Source organism: Siphateles boraxobius, unplaced genomic scaffold, assembly GCF_051911475.1.
Source record: "Siphateles boraxobius isolate OS27281-9 unplaced genomic scaffold, OSU_SipBor_1 3, whole genome shotgun sequence".
NCBI lineage: Eukaryota > Metazoa > Chordata > Actinopteri > Cypriniformes > Leuciscidae > Siphateles > Siphateles boraxobius.
Genome location: NW_027508919.1, coordinates 3,272,221 through 3,287,622, shown reverse-complemented (window position 1 = coordinate 3,287,622; position 15,402 = coordinate 3,272,221). Strand labels below are relative to the sequence as shown.

Here is a 15,402-nt window from a genome sequence, read left to right as displayed (position 1 = left end):
GCCGTCAACAGGCAACCAGGTGAGACACAGGGCCCATGACAGATCTAAAGTATCCAGATAGAAATTTGTTGCCAATTCTCAATGGGAAAGAGCCCAAACATTGCTCGGCAAAATTGCTAAAAAAAAACTTTACGGGCTTGGAACGACATGAGGGGGAGTAATCAATGACAGAATATACATTTTTGGGTGAACTAACCCTTTAAGTGTCAAATGTCTGTGGTCTGGTCATGCAATTCAGGCTATCAACGTGTTATGGAGGTGTTGAGCACCAGACTGTAAGATACGTCCCTAGATATTGGATCCATCTCTAGTTTCACTGTATATGTCTCTCACGATCTGTGTTTAAACTCTTGTTAATAATTGCTGAATATGTGAATCGATTTGCATAAATATTCATGCGGGTCAGATCCATATACTCTCAACCTTGACCTGCTCATTCTCCCTTCTCTTTGCTTCCCTCTCTAACACAGACTGGCATTGATCTAACCAGTCCTATTGGCTGGATGTTACGCTGTTCTGAGTTTAAAAAAAAAAACATCCATGGATGTCAGCCTGAGCCTGAGATGTAACTCAGCATCCAAAACACTGTCAAAATTACAAAATTTTCCACAATTTCCTGTGTGGAGGCCCCAAATTACAAGAATCAGATGAAAATTGTACATTTCAGTTTGTTTTGACGGCCTGGGGAGTTTGGCCATAATGAAAAATCAAAGAGAAAGATGAAAACAGACCAAGCAATTTTCTTTCGAGCTTGTTTACTTTGCTTGAGAGCAGCGGTTCAGGAGATGAGTGACTGGCTTTAGTTCCTTCATCCAGAGGTTTGGAGGACACCAAGAGATCGACGGCAGACAGATGACAGATATTTATTTGTGTCCTCTGAGTGAGTTAAGGCCATCATGGCATGCAATCAGAGGTTTGATTTGTCCTTCGACACAGTGTGAACCACCCGCACACTCGCATCACAACAGCAGCGAATTAGGTTGTGTGGAGAAACACACACACATTCACAACACACCCACACATAAACATACTGACAAGCGCAAACATGCATGATCAAATTCAGCCCACAGCTAATCTGAACACTGGTCTATATTAAACCATAGATCATCACAATCGTACCTGTGTGAGTCCACAAACACAGTAAAAGTCTTTCACTTAAAGTCAACTTGAAATCAAAATCGACACTGTATACTTTCTTACATATTCATGGTCCTGGTGCATTTTATTAAAGAAAAAAAAACTTTATAATCTTTCATGAAAATGCATTAACTTGCTCTGAAACAACTTTTCTATACCCAACAAGTAAAAAACATTTTATTAATACAATATTTTGTAAAGTCTCTATAATTTTCTGGTCTGAATATATGACTCTGGAACCTTGTTCAATGAAAGTCTAAGAGTAAAATAAGTAAAAATCTTAAGTCTGATCATTTAGTAAAGTAAGAGTCATCTCCTCAACAAGACATAGGAATCCTTCATATCCATAGCACAAGTTATACACCAAAGATGCATGCTTATGGTTAATGGGTTGTTCAAATTCCCAACTATGAGCAATAATAAGAGTGATGCTTATCTGTGTAAATATTACTAATCATGTGTTATTTTCCCTGGATGACAAGTGTTAGACTCATGTATAATGGTGGGGGGTCTGCTATATTGTTAACTAGCAACCATTGTACTGTAAGCGCCTCTGGCACGTTGAGGCATGTCCGCATCCTTCATCGGAGCCTCCAGAGCTGTGATTAGCATCCTGACAGAGATAAGGAGCCAACGTTGATGCTCCTGCGGGGCGGACACACATCACGCTAAGCTTGAACGACAGCCCCGCTACAGTCGGGACCGCTGGTGACCGTTCCACCCCCTCACCCTCATTCACTCTCACTTATTACTTCTCGCCTTCTTTCCTCTGGCTCTCCATCACTTCTGCCTCTGCAATCATATACGCAAATTATAAACTGACAGGAGTGTGTTCAAAATTTAAAAAAAGAGACAGATATACAGAGAGAGAGAAAGGCACACTTTCTCTATTGCTATACTGAATACATTTTAAATAAAAATAAATTGAGAGAAATACTTATGAATAATTATTAAATGTAAATCTTAAACAAAAAACAAAACATCTAAACATCTTCGAACAAAAATCTATCTATCTATCTATCTATCTATCTATCTATCTATCTATCTATCTATCTATCTATCTATCTATCTATCTATCTATCTATCCACACTAAAGTTTGATGATAAAATGAATGAATTTTTCTAAATGTGCATGTAATTGCAGTTATAATCCACCAATACCCAATGAACAATATATTATACATAAAGTAGAGAAGAGTAAAAGTAAACTTCAGCCAAAGTCACCGGAAGGCAAGTCTGCAATCTTAGATGAAAAAAGTGAAATGCCTGCTAACGCTTCGCTAAGCAGGGAAGGAGATCAGAGGTCTTTTTTAAAAAGGATGTCAATGGAATAGAGGCAATACTACGCTGAATAAACTGAATCAATTTAAATTGAAAAAAAATGCTGTGAGAAGTCACAGACAATTGCGCAACAGGTTACGGCACTTCTCAACTCTGAATGAAATTCAGTGATGTCAAGTCTGTAACGTGATTGGTTATCAAAGCACAATGATCCAAGGATTTTCCCATAGGCTTTTTGATTATTGCTAAAAACAAGTTCTGTGATCAACAAAAGTTTATGATACTTGCACGTTTTGCCTATCAAGATATAATTATCACAGATGAACACAACTTTTATGAACTTTGACGCCTAAATGCAGTCGCCAGGAGTAAAAAGCTAAAGGTAGATCATAAACGAGCTACAATTCTCAGACAATTCTTTCCGTTTTTATCTAAAAACAAAATCCCAGAACGTTTGAGTTAAAATAGTTAACAAGAGCACAATTATATGCATAATGAGGTTGTAAAATCGGACTGAGTTTAGCTGTTCAGCTGATGACGTTTAATGTCCCCGACAGCCTCTGTAGTCCCATTTAACGTCCTTTTTCAAGACCCGTAACAGCTTAAAAAAATCCCGAGTGGGGTAATATTGATGTATTTAATGTCGTAGAATAAAACGTGAAAGTGTCTGGTGCTTGTTTTCACCACAGACCTTATTTCAGCCATTTAACCAAAACCCCATTAAAAAAAACCCATTGATCTCAGGACGATAGAACCAGAAGTGCTAAAATGCCAACTCGCTTCTATGTTTTGGCCTACAAAGTGATGTCATACTTGCACCATTCAATGGCTGCATCCAAAAATCACATACTTCCCTATTATATAGCAGGCAAAAAACAGTATTACAGTAGTACGTCCAGATTACATTCATACTACACACATTCATACTATATAGAGCATACTTCTTTAGCAGTTGTGAAGTAATTACTTCAAAATAAGTACCTACTCAAGAGAGATTTTGGACACAGCCAGTCTCTGGTTCAGAAAACTACTTTTCACTTTTGTTTCTAGCTGATTCAACTGATATTTTCTCCACACTGCCTAACATTGTTTTGGAGGACAATCCACCATATTGACTACAACAGCTTCTCAGCCCCTCTGAAGTGCTCAAGCAACTCAAGTCTAAGAAACTATTACTTATATTTGTCTCTGTAAAATAATGCAACCATATATTCTAGATGAGAGGGGAGTGAATGTGAAGTTTAAGAATTTAAGAATTGGTCACTGAAAAAACCCACTTAAATATTGGAAATCTGTCTCCTGCAGTGTCTTTATATTAAGTTGGAGCAGGATAATGTATTTAACATTGAAATACTGACACACATCACCTTTAAACCTTCAATAAAGTATTTGGCAGCTTCACAGAGTGGACATGTAATCTTCAAGGATCTTCTAAAAACGTAACCGCACTCACACTCACACTCACACTCACTCTCACACTCACTCACTCACTCACTCACTCACTAACACTCACTCTCACACTCACTCACTCACTCTCACTCACACTCACTATTACTCACTCACACTCACTCACTCTCACTCTCACTCTCACTCTCACTCTCACTCACACTCACTCACACTCACTCACTCTCTCTCACTCTCTCTCTCTCACTCACTAACACTCACTCACTCACTCACTCACTCACTCACTCACTCACTCACTCACTCACACACTAAATCACTCTCTCACTCACAAACACTCACTCTCACACTCACTCACACACATTCACACTCACTCTCACACTCACTCACACTCACTCTCACACTAAATCACTCACTCACTCACTCACTCATACACACACACTCACTCACACACACTCACACTCACACTCACACTCACTCTCACACTCACTCACTCACACTCACACTCACTCTCACTCACTCATTCTCACTCTCACTCACTCACTCACTAACATTCACTCACTCACACTCGCACTCACACTCACACTCACACACACACACACACACACACACACACACACACACACACACACACACACACACACACACACTTACTCTCACACTCACACTCACTCTCACTCACACTCACTCACTCACACTCTCACGCTCACTCTCACTCACACTCACACTCACACACACTCACTCACACTCACTCACACTCACTCACACTCACTCTCTCTCTCTCTCTCTCTCTCTCTCTCTCTCTCTCACACACACACACACACAGCCTCATTATCTGCGACATGCAGCGGTAGGATTAGCTCTTGAAGTTCCATTACCTCGCCTTAAGTCTACCAAAGTGAGATAATTTTCCTCCTACCTAGACGGCCCTTTTCCTTATCACCATGTTTTCACACTTCTCTACCTGTCCACGCAGCTATGCCTTATCTCAGCTTAAATGTTCACAAGCACAAAACCCGCTACATGCTTAAATGTTTCAAGCAGTTTTAAGGACCGTACAAATTCAATAAAAGACTGTTTAAAAGAAACACCATTAATCAGCTACCAATCAATCACAAATCAATAAAACCAGCTTGCCAGCGATTTGGCCCGACCACAATCACATCAGCTCAGTGAGAGTCTGCCCTGCATTCTGGTTACAGTTTTTTACAATCACTTTGTTACTATTTTCAGAACCTTGATGTCATTTTTCACAACTCTAGACACAAAACTCACAACCAATTATCAAAATGCACATTTTTCAAAACTCTAACCATTTTCTCAATTGTTTGGATACAATACACATAAAACTTAGATCATTTGTTCATTCAACAAAAATCACTTGTTCAATATGACACAACTTAACATCAAAGTACTACTATTTCAAAAGGCAATTCACACATTACATTTCAAATGAATGTCTATTCATTTCCTTACACTGATCTAACTATCAATTGATACAACTGCTCAAAATGATAAGTAACTGTTGCGTTACTCTTAATGCATAGTTGTATGGAAACAGACAAACAATCTTCCATGTTTACAGTAAATCATGAAAGTTTCAAGATAACGAGATTCATTGTCACCAATTAGCGTGGAGCATGAACCAATTAGACTACAATATCCATGGATGTAGCCTAATATTTTATATCATACTGTAATGCTTCATCAGACACTGTGTCTATGGTCCCAAATACTGTACCACCTTTTCAGACTATTTAAAGTATTGACAGTACTGCACTGTAGAGATGCAGGCCCTTGGAATTGCTTGTCCAATTCTGCCAACTCGTTACTGATGATTGAGGGCACATTGTGGAATGAGTATATAAAGAGTTGATTGGGATCCAATTGCAAGAGCATAGTGATACGTAACATGGAGCCAGCAGGTGATCCAGGTCACAATGGAGGTCAAGCAGTGGTGGGAGGAAGACGAGGAAGACGTGTTGGTCAAAGGAATGGTAGGGGACAGGCAGCCCTTATGAGAGGTGGTCGTGGGCCTCGTTTGAGAGGTGTGGGGGAACGTGGTAGAGGACAGGCACCCCTTCTGAGAGGTGGTCGTGGGCCTCGTTTGAGAGGTGTGGGGGAACGTGGTAGAGGACAAGGCCACGGACCAAGACAGCGGCAGCAACAGCATAGAGTGTCCAATGAAATTCGGGCAATAGTTGTAGACCATGTCATAAATCATGGCATGACAATGACTGAGGCGGCTACAATGATACAACCAAACCTGAGAAGGTCAACCGTGGCCTCAATAATCAGAACTTTCCGCAATGAGAACCGGTAAGTTATCAGCATGCACTAAACATTATGCTACTCTCAATTGTCAAATGACTGCATACCAATGTGTATCACAGAATAGGTGATGTGACCAAGTGTCTTCTTACTCTAATGTTCCCTGTAGAATTGTGACTAGGCCAAATAGTGGAGGCAGAGGCAAAATTCTAACTGACCAGCAAGAGCAGGCTGTGGTCGATTTGGTTCGGGCCAGAAATGATATTCGCCTTACAGAAATTCGCCAGCATATCTTGGACAATGAAGACATGTTCAACAATGTGGGATCCATAAGTTTGCCGACTATTGCACGCATACTGAAAAGGCACCAGGTATCTATAAAACCACTATACCATGTGCCTTTCGAAAGAAATGCAGACAGAGTGAAACAAATGAGGACTGAGTATGTTCAGGTAAGTTCAGTTTCAAGACGGCTGTTGTAAAAACATTCCCAAAAATTCTACATTGTACGGTAATCTCTAAATCTCTTTCCAAAATGTATTTTTAGAGGGTGATGGAGCTGGATGCTGATGACGACCATCACAAATTCATATATTTGGATGAGGCAGGTTTTAATCTGGCCAAGACAAGGAGGAGAGGTCGGAATTTCATTGGCCAGCGGGCAACCATCCAAGTACCTGGACAACGTGGGGCCAACATTACCATGTGTGCGGCTATATCAGAAGATGGTGTGGTGGGACGCAGACCTCATATTGGACCATATAATGCAGCTCTCCTTGTCACCTTTCTTGATGAGCTCGAACAGGTTTGTAGAGCTGAAGGTGTGACCTATGTCATTGTCTGGGACAATGTCAGGTTCCATCATGCTCATGTGGTGCAAGCATGGTTTCAGGCCCATGCACAATTTACCACCCTGTATTTACCTCCATACTCCCCCTTCCTTAACCCGATTGAGGAATTTTTCTCCGCATGGAGATGGAAGGTTCATGATAGGCACCCTCATGAACAAGTCACTCTTCTCCAGGCCATGGATGACGCCTGCAATGACATCACAGCAGACCAGTGTCAGGCCTGGATTCGCCATGCCCGAAGGTTTTTTCCAAGATGTTTGGCTAATGAAAACATCCATTGTGATGTAGATGAGAACCTGTGGCCAAATCCACAACACAGAGTTGATGACAATGTAGAAGTACAGTAATCACTGCTGTTTTATTTCTTACAGTGCAAGCAAGTTGAGGAACACTGCATTTGATGGTTTACAGTACTGTCTTTTCTTTTCTATTTCATAGCTAATTACTGTATTTTTGCTTTGATTAAAATAAACCAATGTTGTGATTGTACTGTAGTGTTTTGCATCAATATATTACAAACTTTGTTCAATGATTCCACTTTGTCTGTATTCTCTCTACTACTGCAGTACTTTACAGTAACAGAGGTATTTACTGTACATGTAGTACCATAATGAAACCTGTATCACCTATTTTGTTCTACAATAGTTAATGATTGTACGAACAATGACAGAGTGAAACTATCGGTTGCTTGTGTGTGGGTGATCTATAGTTGTGTTTCAATGGTATTTCACAGTTAATTTGTTTTTTGAACCAATGATTGTGCAAGTGCAAGATTTCTTTAAAGATGTGAATGCACAATGCAATGTTTTGAACATTAGACAACCTGTGTTACAAGTGATAACCGTTTTGAGTTTTGTGTCTAGAGTTTTGAAAAATGACATCAAGGTTCTGAAAATAGTAGCAAAGTGATTGTAAAAAACTGTAAGACCTTGTAAAAGTGAACTCGTAGCTACTGCAGTATGAAGGCATCAGCCAACAGTGGATTAACGCTTGTCTGTACAACTTAAGTGACAAAACTGAGGTAGCCAATAAGAATGACTTAATCAGCAATCATTTAATCCAACTCTGATTTACATTGGCTAATGAGGAAGCTTTGATCTGCTTGGCTTCTTTATGATTGGACACAAGTGGTGCGTGGGATTGCCTTGTGTGTACTATCCTCTCTATTCAGTACTTCAGGCCCGAGGCTCTTGCTGTCCCAGTTATGACACAAATTTACATGAACTGCAATGAATTACAGCATCAAAGTCGCTACAAATTGAAGAGGAGCGAGCAGGAGAAAGAGTGTGTGAATGGGTAGTTAGGAGAGAGAGAGAGAGAGTGAGAGAGAGAGAGAGAGAGAGAGAGAGAGAGAGAGAGAAAAGAATGTGATCGTGAGACAAGCTAAAGGAACGATATTGGATTGCAGATGAGAAGTGAAAGATAAGGAAAGAGTGGGAAAGAAAAATAAGAGCGATTTCCGAACCTGGTGGTCATCAAGTATACTTGATTGTAAAGCCGTTATCTTTCTAGCAGCATAAAATAAAATAAATAATGTAATTAATTGTTTTTTAAAAATGACAGGGTCAATATCTGTCAAAAATAAATAGCTTTAAAAAATTCTTGGAAATTGATTAAAATTAAGCCATGCAAACGACTGGAATCATTCCTTCTCGAGAAACCTACAAGGCCTGCATTTCTTCAATAAACATTAAAAATAATAAACAAACTGTGCACAGATTTCAAGTACTTAAAATGTATCTTCAAGTACACTTAGATTTAATTTGCACGCAGTGAGCAGAAGGAGAAATGCACCCAAGTCACACCTGTTTTTACAAAGGTATGATTTAAAAACAATAAATAAATAAATAAATAAAAATGAAGTGCATGCTTTCCTTTTTTTGTGGTTGGGGTGGGGGTGCTGGGGATTGAGCTGTGAAATATGTCCTTCTATCTCTTGGGGAAAAGGTTGGGAATACTCAGATACATGAAAAGGAAATTAGAGTGCAGCGCAGGCGGGTTTGCACGAGCTGATCTGTCACTTACTGAAGAAAATGTACTCCGTATAGCTGCTCCAGATCTTGTCGTCTCTGTACTGGTTAACAAACGCAGCTGTTCCGGTTGAGTTGCAGGCCACCATCTGGAACCCAGCCTCGCTCAATCTGTCGAACGCTTGCTCGAGGTAGGTGAATTTCAGGTAGAAGCGGGAGGTGTATTTCTCTGGTGGACGGTCAGGATCCCGACTTTCATTTAGAGTGTCCCCGAACACCTCCTTCACCAAAGCAATACGCCCACAGACCATGATCCGTGCCACACGCCTAAACTTAGCATCGGCTTGGTTATCCCTCACCATTGTGTAGGATCCCCGATAACCAATCGTAATGAACCCTGACCTCTTGTCCAGGGTGGAAGAGGAAGTTGCATAGTTGGTGGCGCTGTTTCCAGTTCGAGTCACCAACTCGCTACTCTGTGAACTTTCCTCAATGTCACTCTGGCAGCCTTCGTCGTTGAGAGAGCCTTGCTTGGCTACACGCGGGCTCAGAAGTCTCAGAAGTTCCCCCAACTGGAAGTGCTCGGCCTCACGTTGAAGACGTTCCCGCTCCGGGAAGTGTTCAGGTAGCACGAGCTGGCGGTCCCGTAGAAAGTCCAGCACGTATCGGAACAAGAAGCCATCGCGGTCAATGAAGAAGCGCCCTCTGCTGTCGTGGGGCAACTCGTGCGGGTTGCATCGTGTGAACATGGTGTGAAGGGTGGTGTCAGGTATGCTGACCAGAGTGGAGCGCTTGGTGACATACACCTGGCCGCCCACATTGAGTTCCACGACCTCCGGGTACGGACTTGACACCTCGCTGATAGGGAGTATAGTTTCCTTCATGGCCATGATCCAAACACACCAAAGGGACAAGGTAAACACAAGACGAATGAAGAGAGGCGACTCTGGAAATATCTCAAAAAGAAGCAGGCAACGAATCCATAGAGGTCCAGGAGTGATGGATGTCAGTCAAGGCTTCACTGCCAAACAGCTGTTAAAGTTTGAGAAAGGACTACATCGCTGCAGGAGAATGAGAGAGGGATAGAGAGAAGAAGAGGGATGTTAAGAAAAAGGGAAGAGGAAAAGAGAAGGGGATGGAGTGCTATCAAGTTTCCTCAGCTGCTGTCCCTCTGTTGATGAAGAGAGCAGTGGAGTGCGAGATAGAGACACTGGGGTGGGGGAGAGGGAGAGAGAGAGAGAGAGACAGAGAGAGAGAGAGGAGGTGGGAAAGAGGAGGACCGCCAAACAGAGACCCACATCATTTGTCCAAGGTCTAAGGGAAGCCACAGTGACATCATCTACAGAATGAGAGAGGGAGTGGAGATGTAACCACACGGTCCTGCCTTTTAAAGAGACAGATGCACAATAATTTACACACTAAAAGAGCAAGAATATTAATTAATTACCATCAAAGGATATGATCCAGGATATGGTACAAACCCATATAAAAAGATAACGAGAAATGCAATTTTGGTTTGCTCTTTCAGCTATGTGCATATGTGCTGTTGTGATGAACAATGGTCTCTAGTCTAAATCACTATCTGGTGTAATTGAGTTGGACTCCAATGTCTGCATGTTGTGGCATAGTGAATAATGAACAGGCACACAATGTGATTGTCTCATGAGAATAAACACAGATTAGCTGTAATTCTCACATTATCTCTGCCAAACCATTAAAACGAATGGAGAAAGAGAGAGCCAGAGAGAGAAGCACTTACTTTTCACTGGGTGAATGTTAATCACCCAGAAGACTATATCGCCACCTAGGGGCCATATGTATGTACACTCAGTAAGGTTTGTCATTGAAAGTGAAAAAGACTATCAGTAAAATAATATCCAATTTTTTTTTTCAATTAAATTGGTTTGTATTTCTTAATAAACAACAGATTGTAATTCAGGTAGAGATTTTTAATGACCAAATTTGAAAAGTTACTAAATGGATTTGGTAATATTTTGTAGTAAAAAAAATGTATGCTGAATTTATAAAATTATTTTTTTAACATAATTCAGAATTTTCCTCATTGCATTTGGTTATCACTGATTCATACTCTGTTCCTCAGATTAGTATGATTCAGACTATCAACCTGGTCAGACAACCTAAACTTAACTAGCAAATGGTAAATATTCCAAATGGTGGCGACCTCTTACCTTTACACCCCTATGCACCTGGTATTAACTTTTTTTTTTTTTTTTAGCAGAATGCATTTTACACCTTCATTCCAATGTCTATTGTAATCGGATAGAGATCAGATTGGACTCATCCCCAAAAAATGCAAATCTCCATTTTACATATTAGCTTACATAGAGAGGTTCTGTTAACTGACACATTTCCATCATTTACAGAATTTGTAAAACATTGACGAATAATTCAACATGCCTTCTGTTTTTTCTTGCTCAAAGAAATTAATAATGATTGGAAATGGATAAAAGAGAAAAAAGTTTTAAAGCCCTTTCTTTGAGGAGAGAAAGGAGATTCCATTAAATGAAGTTGTAAGGGCAGTTAAAATCGCAAATGCATTTTCAGCGATCCAATCACAAGCATTATGGGTGCAGTTACAACTAGCTTGTAATGTGGTTAACGTAAAGGGGGACACATCGTCATCTTCTCTTTTTATTAGTCATACAAATAGTATAAAAAATAATCTTCTTCACCAGTGCATGCATATCCAAATACCGACAGCTACTCCACATTATTCAACTCCTGCAACTTGAAATGTGACATTTAAGGGGATAAGACATTTATTTTTATTGGTTGGTTAGAGACTCAGATTAAAAGACAATTTGGTCATTAAAGGGTTGCATTAAAGTTCTAAAAACACGATCAGTCAGAAGACTCTAAAGCAACTTTGGATCAAAACCTATCCAGCATGAGGTGACACTTTCTTAAAGAACAGCAGCACACAAGGCTTTTAGGAGATCTGGATGACGATAATGTCAGTGCCTTACTATCTATCACTGTCATTCTAGAAAAAGAGTCCCTCCTGAGGAACAATAGATTTCCTCAAGGGATAAACTGAAAAGCAGGGCCATTGTTTCTTGGTGCTAATTACCTTGCTGAGAGCTGACAATGAGTAATTACTGTGATCCTGATGACTGCATCCTCTGCGGTGTCTAAACACTACCTGCAGTTGATGAATGGACCAACTGATCTGCAGTCATATTCAGCATTTGCATATGATTCCCATGTAAGGTGTACTTCTGACAGTGTAGGGTAAGAGATTTACCTATACACAGACAAATACCCACAATCAAAACAAGAAGAGGATGGTAATTGCGGCATGGTGGTGTAAATTATAATGCTGCAACTTGCCTCTATCCATGTAATTGTATAGTAAACTGGAATTCATAGGTTTAAAAAAAAAAAACACTGAAAGCGGGCATAACGGTAGATATTACACATGATTTTCCATTTAGCCCCTCAATCTGCCTTTTCATCTTTTTTTTAATTGGAAAATGCTCAGAATTTTACTGGCTAAGGCAAGCATCACTATGGATTTTCATTATGACAATTCACAATAAGACAGCTATCAGGCTTGGTGGATGCTAAAATAGGCAAACCTCTAAAAAAAAACACAGACTTGCATTGAAATGATAGACATCTATCTAGAGGCCAGAACGACATAAAAACTTGAGGATGTGCCCTTTTGACTTGGTTCAGTAAGCAACCATCCAAAACACCCTATCGACATGTTAAAAAAAACTCAGAACACTTTAGCAACTGCATAGCATCACCCTGGCAACCACTCACCTTTTCTTCAGAAAATGTCTCTCCACGTGTGACTTCAACTCTTCACCTTCCTGTCAAGTGTCGCTCCACGACGCCGTCCATCCTCTTTTTTTTTTATTCCGACTCCATCAGCCCATCAGACTCCACTGAGACTCCACGGCCACACTCCCCTTCTTGATTACACTCAGATAGACACCAGCCAGACCTGAACACAGAGCTGTTCATCAGCCACTTATAGCAGCATGCATGGCTGATTTTATGGTGGATGGCACAGAAGTGACATTGACCTTCCCTCTCAAATAAACACTCATGAGATAAAGCACCTGTTAACTATGCAGCACAGTACATGTGAATGATACACTCAATGTCATATTCAGCATATAGATCTTTATCAACCAGAGGAAGAACACCATCATTTATATGTAGATGTGCTTGAATAATGATGTTTTCCTGATCTGGTCTCTTTTTAAAATGTGTTTTCTGTACTGACAGTGAAATATTATGTTCTAAAATGCAATTTTTTTTTGACAGCACAACATATTTAATATGATACCGACTACAAATTCAGATTTTTAACAAATGCAACCAAACCCAAACATATAAAGTCACTCACAGTTAGACATGGTTGCACAATATCAAATGCCTAACACTAACAGAGCCCCTGAAGGAGCATAGTGGTGGAGGAAAAATATGAGATGGGAGGAAAAATAAAAAGTCAATGCTTTTGAGTTCTCTTGCAAATGTTTTGCGTTTCCCCGAGAAACTTTGTGTTTGCTCGCAAAACCTTTTCGTTCCCCCGAGAAACTTCAAATTAACTCAAATAATGTTTTGAGCTCTTTGCATGCGAATGCAAAGTTTCTCCGCGGACCACAACTTTTTTTTTTTTTGCGAGGCAATGCAAAGTTTCTTGGTTGGAAAGCAAAACATTTGATCCTCCATCATGTATTTTTTTCCTTCACCATGTCCCTAGGGATCCGTAGTATTATACAACAATAGTATAATAATACTAAAATAACACTCCTGCTGAATAATAATAAAACAAATATAGCTTTTTGCTGAGTCCAGTAAGCAACACCTTTCATATTCAACAATATTATTGATTTGACTGCACTGACACTGTTAGATTTCTGAACTGAGCTGGCCGATGACATCCTTGATTTCTGCAGAACTGCTTTGTAGACAAAATGGACTAATTTAATAATTGATGATCTTTAAAACAAAACTGAATCAACACTGAACTGATTTCACCTGAACAATGAAACCATTTACTTTTAGAGCTGCTGTACAGCCGAAATGAACTCTGTTTGCAATCTGTACAGGTCCTTCTCAAAAAATTAGCATATTGTGATAAAGTTCATTATTTTCCATAATGTAATGATAAAAATTAAACTTTCATATATTTTAGATTCATTGCACACCAACTGAAATATTTCAGGTCTTTTATTGTTTTAATACTGATGATTTTGGCATTCAGCTCATGAAAACCCAAAATTCCTATCTCAAAAATTAGCATATCATGAAAAGGGTCTCTAAACGAGCTATTAACCTAATCATCTGAATCAACTAATTAACTCTAAACACCTGCAAAAGATTCCTGAGGCTTTTAAAAAGTCCCAGCCTGTTTCATTACTCAAAACCGCAATCATGGGTAAGACTGCCGACCTGACTGCTGTCCAGAAGGCCATCATTGACACTCTCAAGCAAGAGGGTAAGACACAGAAAGAAATTTCTGAACAAATAGGCTGTTCCCAGAGTGCTGTATCAAGTGGGAAGTCTGTGGGAAGGAAAAAGTGTGGCAAAAAACGCTGCACAACGAGAAGAGGTGACCGGACCCTGTGGAAGATTGTGGAGAAGGACCGATTCCAGACCTTGGGGGACCTGCGGAAGCAGTGGACTGAGTCTGGAGTAGAAACATCCAGAGCCACCGTGCACAGGCGTGTGCAGGAAATGGGCTACAGGTGCCGCATTCCCCAGGTCAAGCCACTTTTGAACCAGAAACAGCGACAGAAGCGCCTGACCTGAGCTACAGAGAAGCAGCACTGGACTGTTGCTCAGTGGTCCAAAGTACTTTTTTCGGATGAAAGCTAATTTTGCATGTCATTCGGAAATCAAGGTGCCAGAGTCTGGAGGAAGACTGGGGAGAAGGAAATGCCAAAATGCCTGAAGTCCAGTGTCAAGTACCCACAGTCAGTGATGGTCTGGGGTGCCATGTCAGCTGCTGGTGTTGGTCAACTGTGTTTTATCAAGCGCAGGGTCAATGCAGCAAGCTATCAGGAGATTTTGGAGTACTTCATGCTTCCATCTGCTGAAAAGCTTTATGGAGATGAATATTTCTTTTTTCAGCACGACCTGGCACCTCCTCACAGTGCCAAAACCACTGGTAAATGGTTTACTGACCATGGTATTACTGTGCTCAATTGGCCTGCCAACTCTCCTGACCTGAACCCCATAGAGAATCTGTGGGATATTGTGAAGAGAAAGTTGAGAGACGCAAGACCCAACACTCTGGATGAGCTTAAGGCCGCTATCGAAGCGTCCTGGGCCTCCATAACACCTCAGCAGTGCCACAGGCTGATTGCCTCCATGCCACGCCGCATTGAAGCAGTCATTTCTGCAAAAGGATTCTCGACCAAGTATTGAGTGCATAACTGAACATAATTATTTGAAGGTTGACTTTTTTTGTATTAAAAACACTTATTTTATTGGTCGGATGAAATATGCTA

At 40.4% G+C, this 15,402-nt stretch overlaps 2 protein-coding genes across 2 annotated transcripts in view; one reads left to right on the top strand and one right to left on the bottom strand.

The window, feature by feature from the left end:
- kctd8 (potassium channel tetramerization domain containing 8) overlaps positions 1–10,175 on the bottom strand; it is a 33,456-nt gene extending 23,281 nt beyond the window's left edge. Inside the window, exon 1 of the mRNA XM_077247390.1 lies at positions 8,967–10,175. Within this exon, the coding sequence (XP_077103505.1) occupies positions 8,967–9,801 (835 nt within the window). The 5' untranslated portion in view covers positions 9,802–10,175. The remainder of the gene's footprint in view (positions 1–8,966) is intronic.
- On the top strand, positions 6,465–7,370 carry LOC143756735 (insertion element IS630 uncharacterized 39 kDa protein-like). The gene is made up of 2 exons (XM_077247398.1): positions 6,465–6,542; positions 6,638–7,370. The coding sequence occupies exons 1-2, from the start codon at positions 6,522–6,524 to the stop codon at positions 7,286–7,288; spliced, it is 672 nt and encodes a 223-aa protein (XP_077103513.1). The 5' UTR covers positions 6,465–6,521; the 3' UTR covers positions 7,289–7,370.
- Positions 10,176–15,402: the final 5,227 nt, after the last annotated feature.

Bases quoted from the DNA above. Each gene is read 5' to 3' on its own strand.
- LOC143756735 (XM_077247398.1), top strand. From the start codon at position 6,522: ATGAGGACTGAGTATGTTCAG. The intron at 6,543-6,637 runs GTAAGTTCAGTT...ATGTATTTTTAG, and splicing joins TGAGGACTGAGTATGTTCAG to AGGGTGATGGAGCTGGATGC.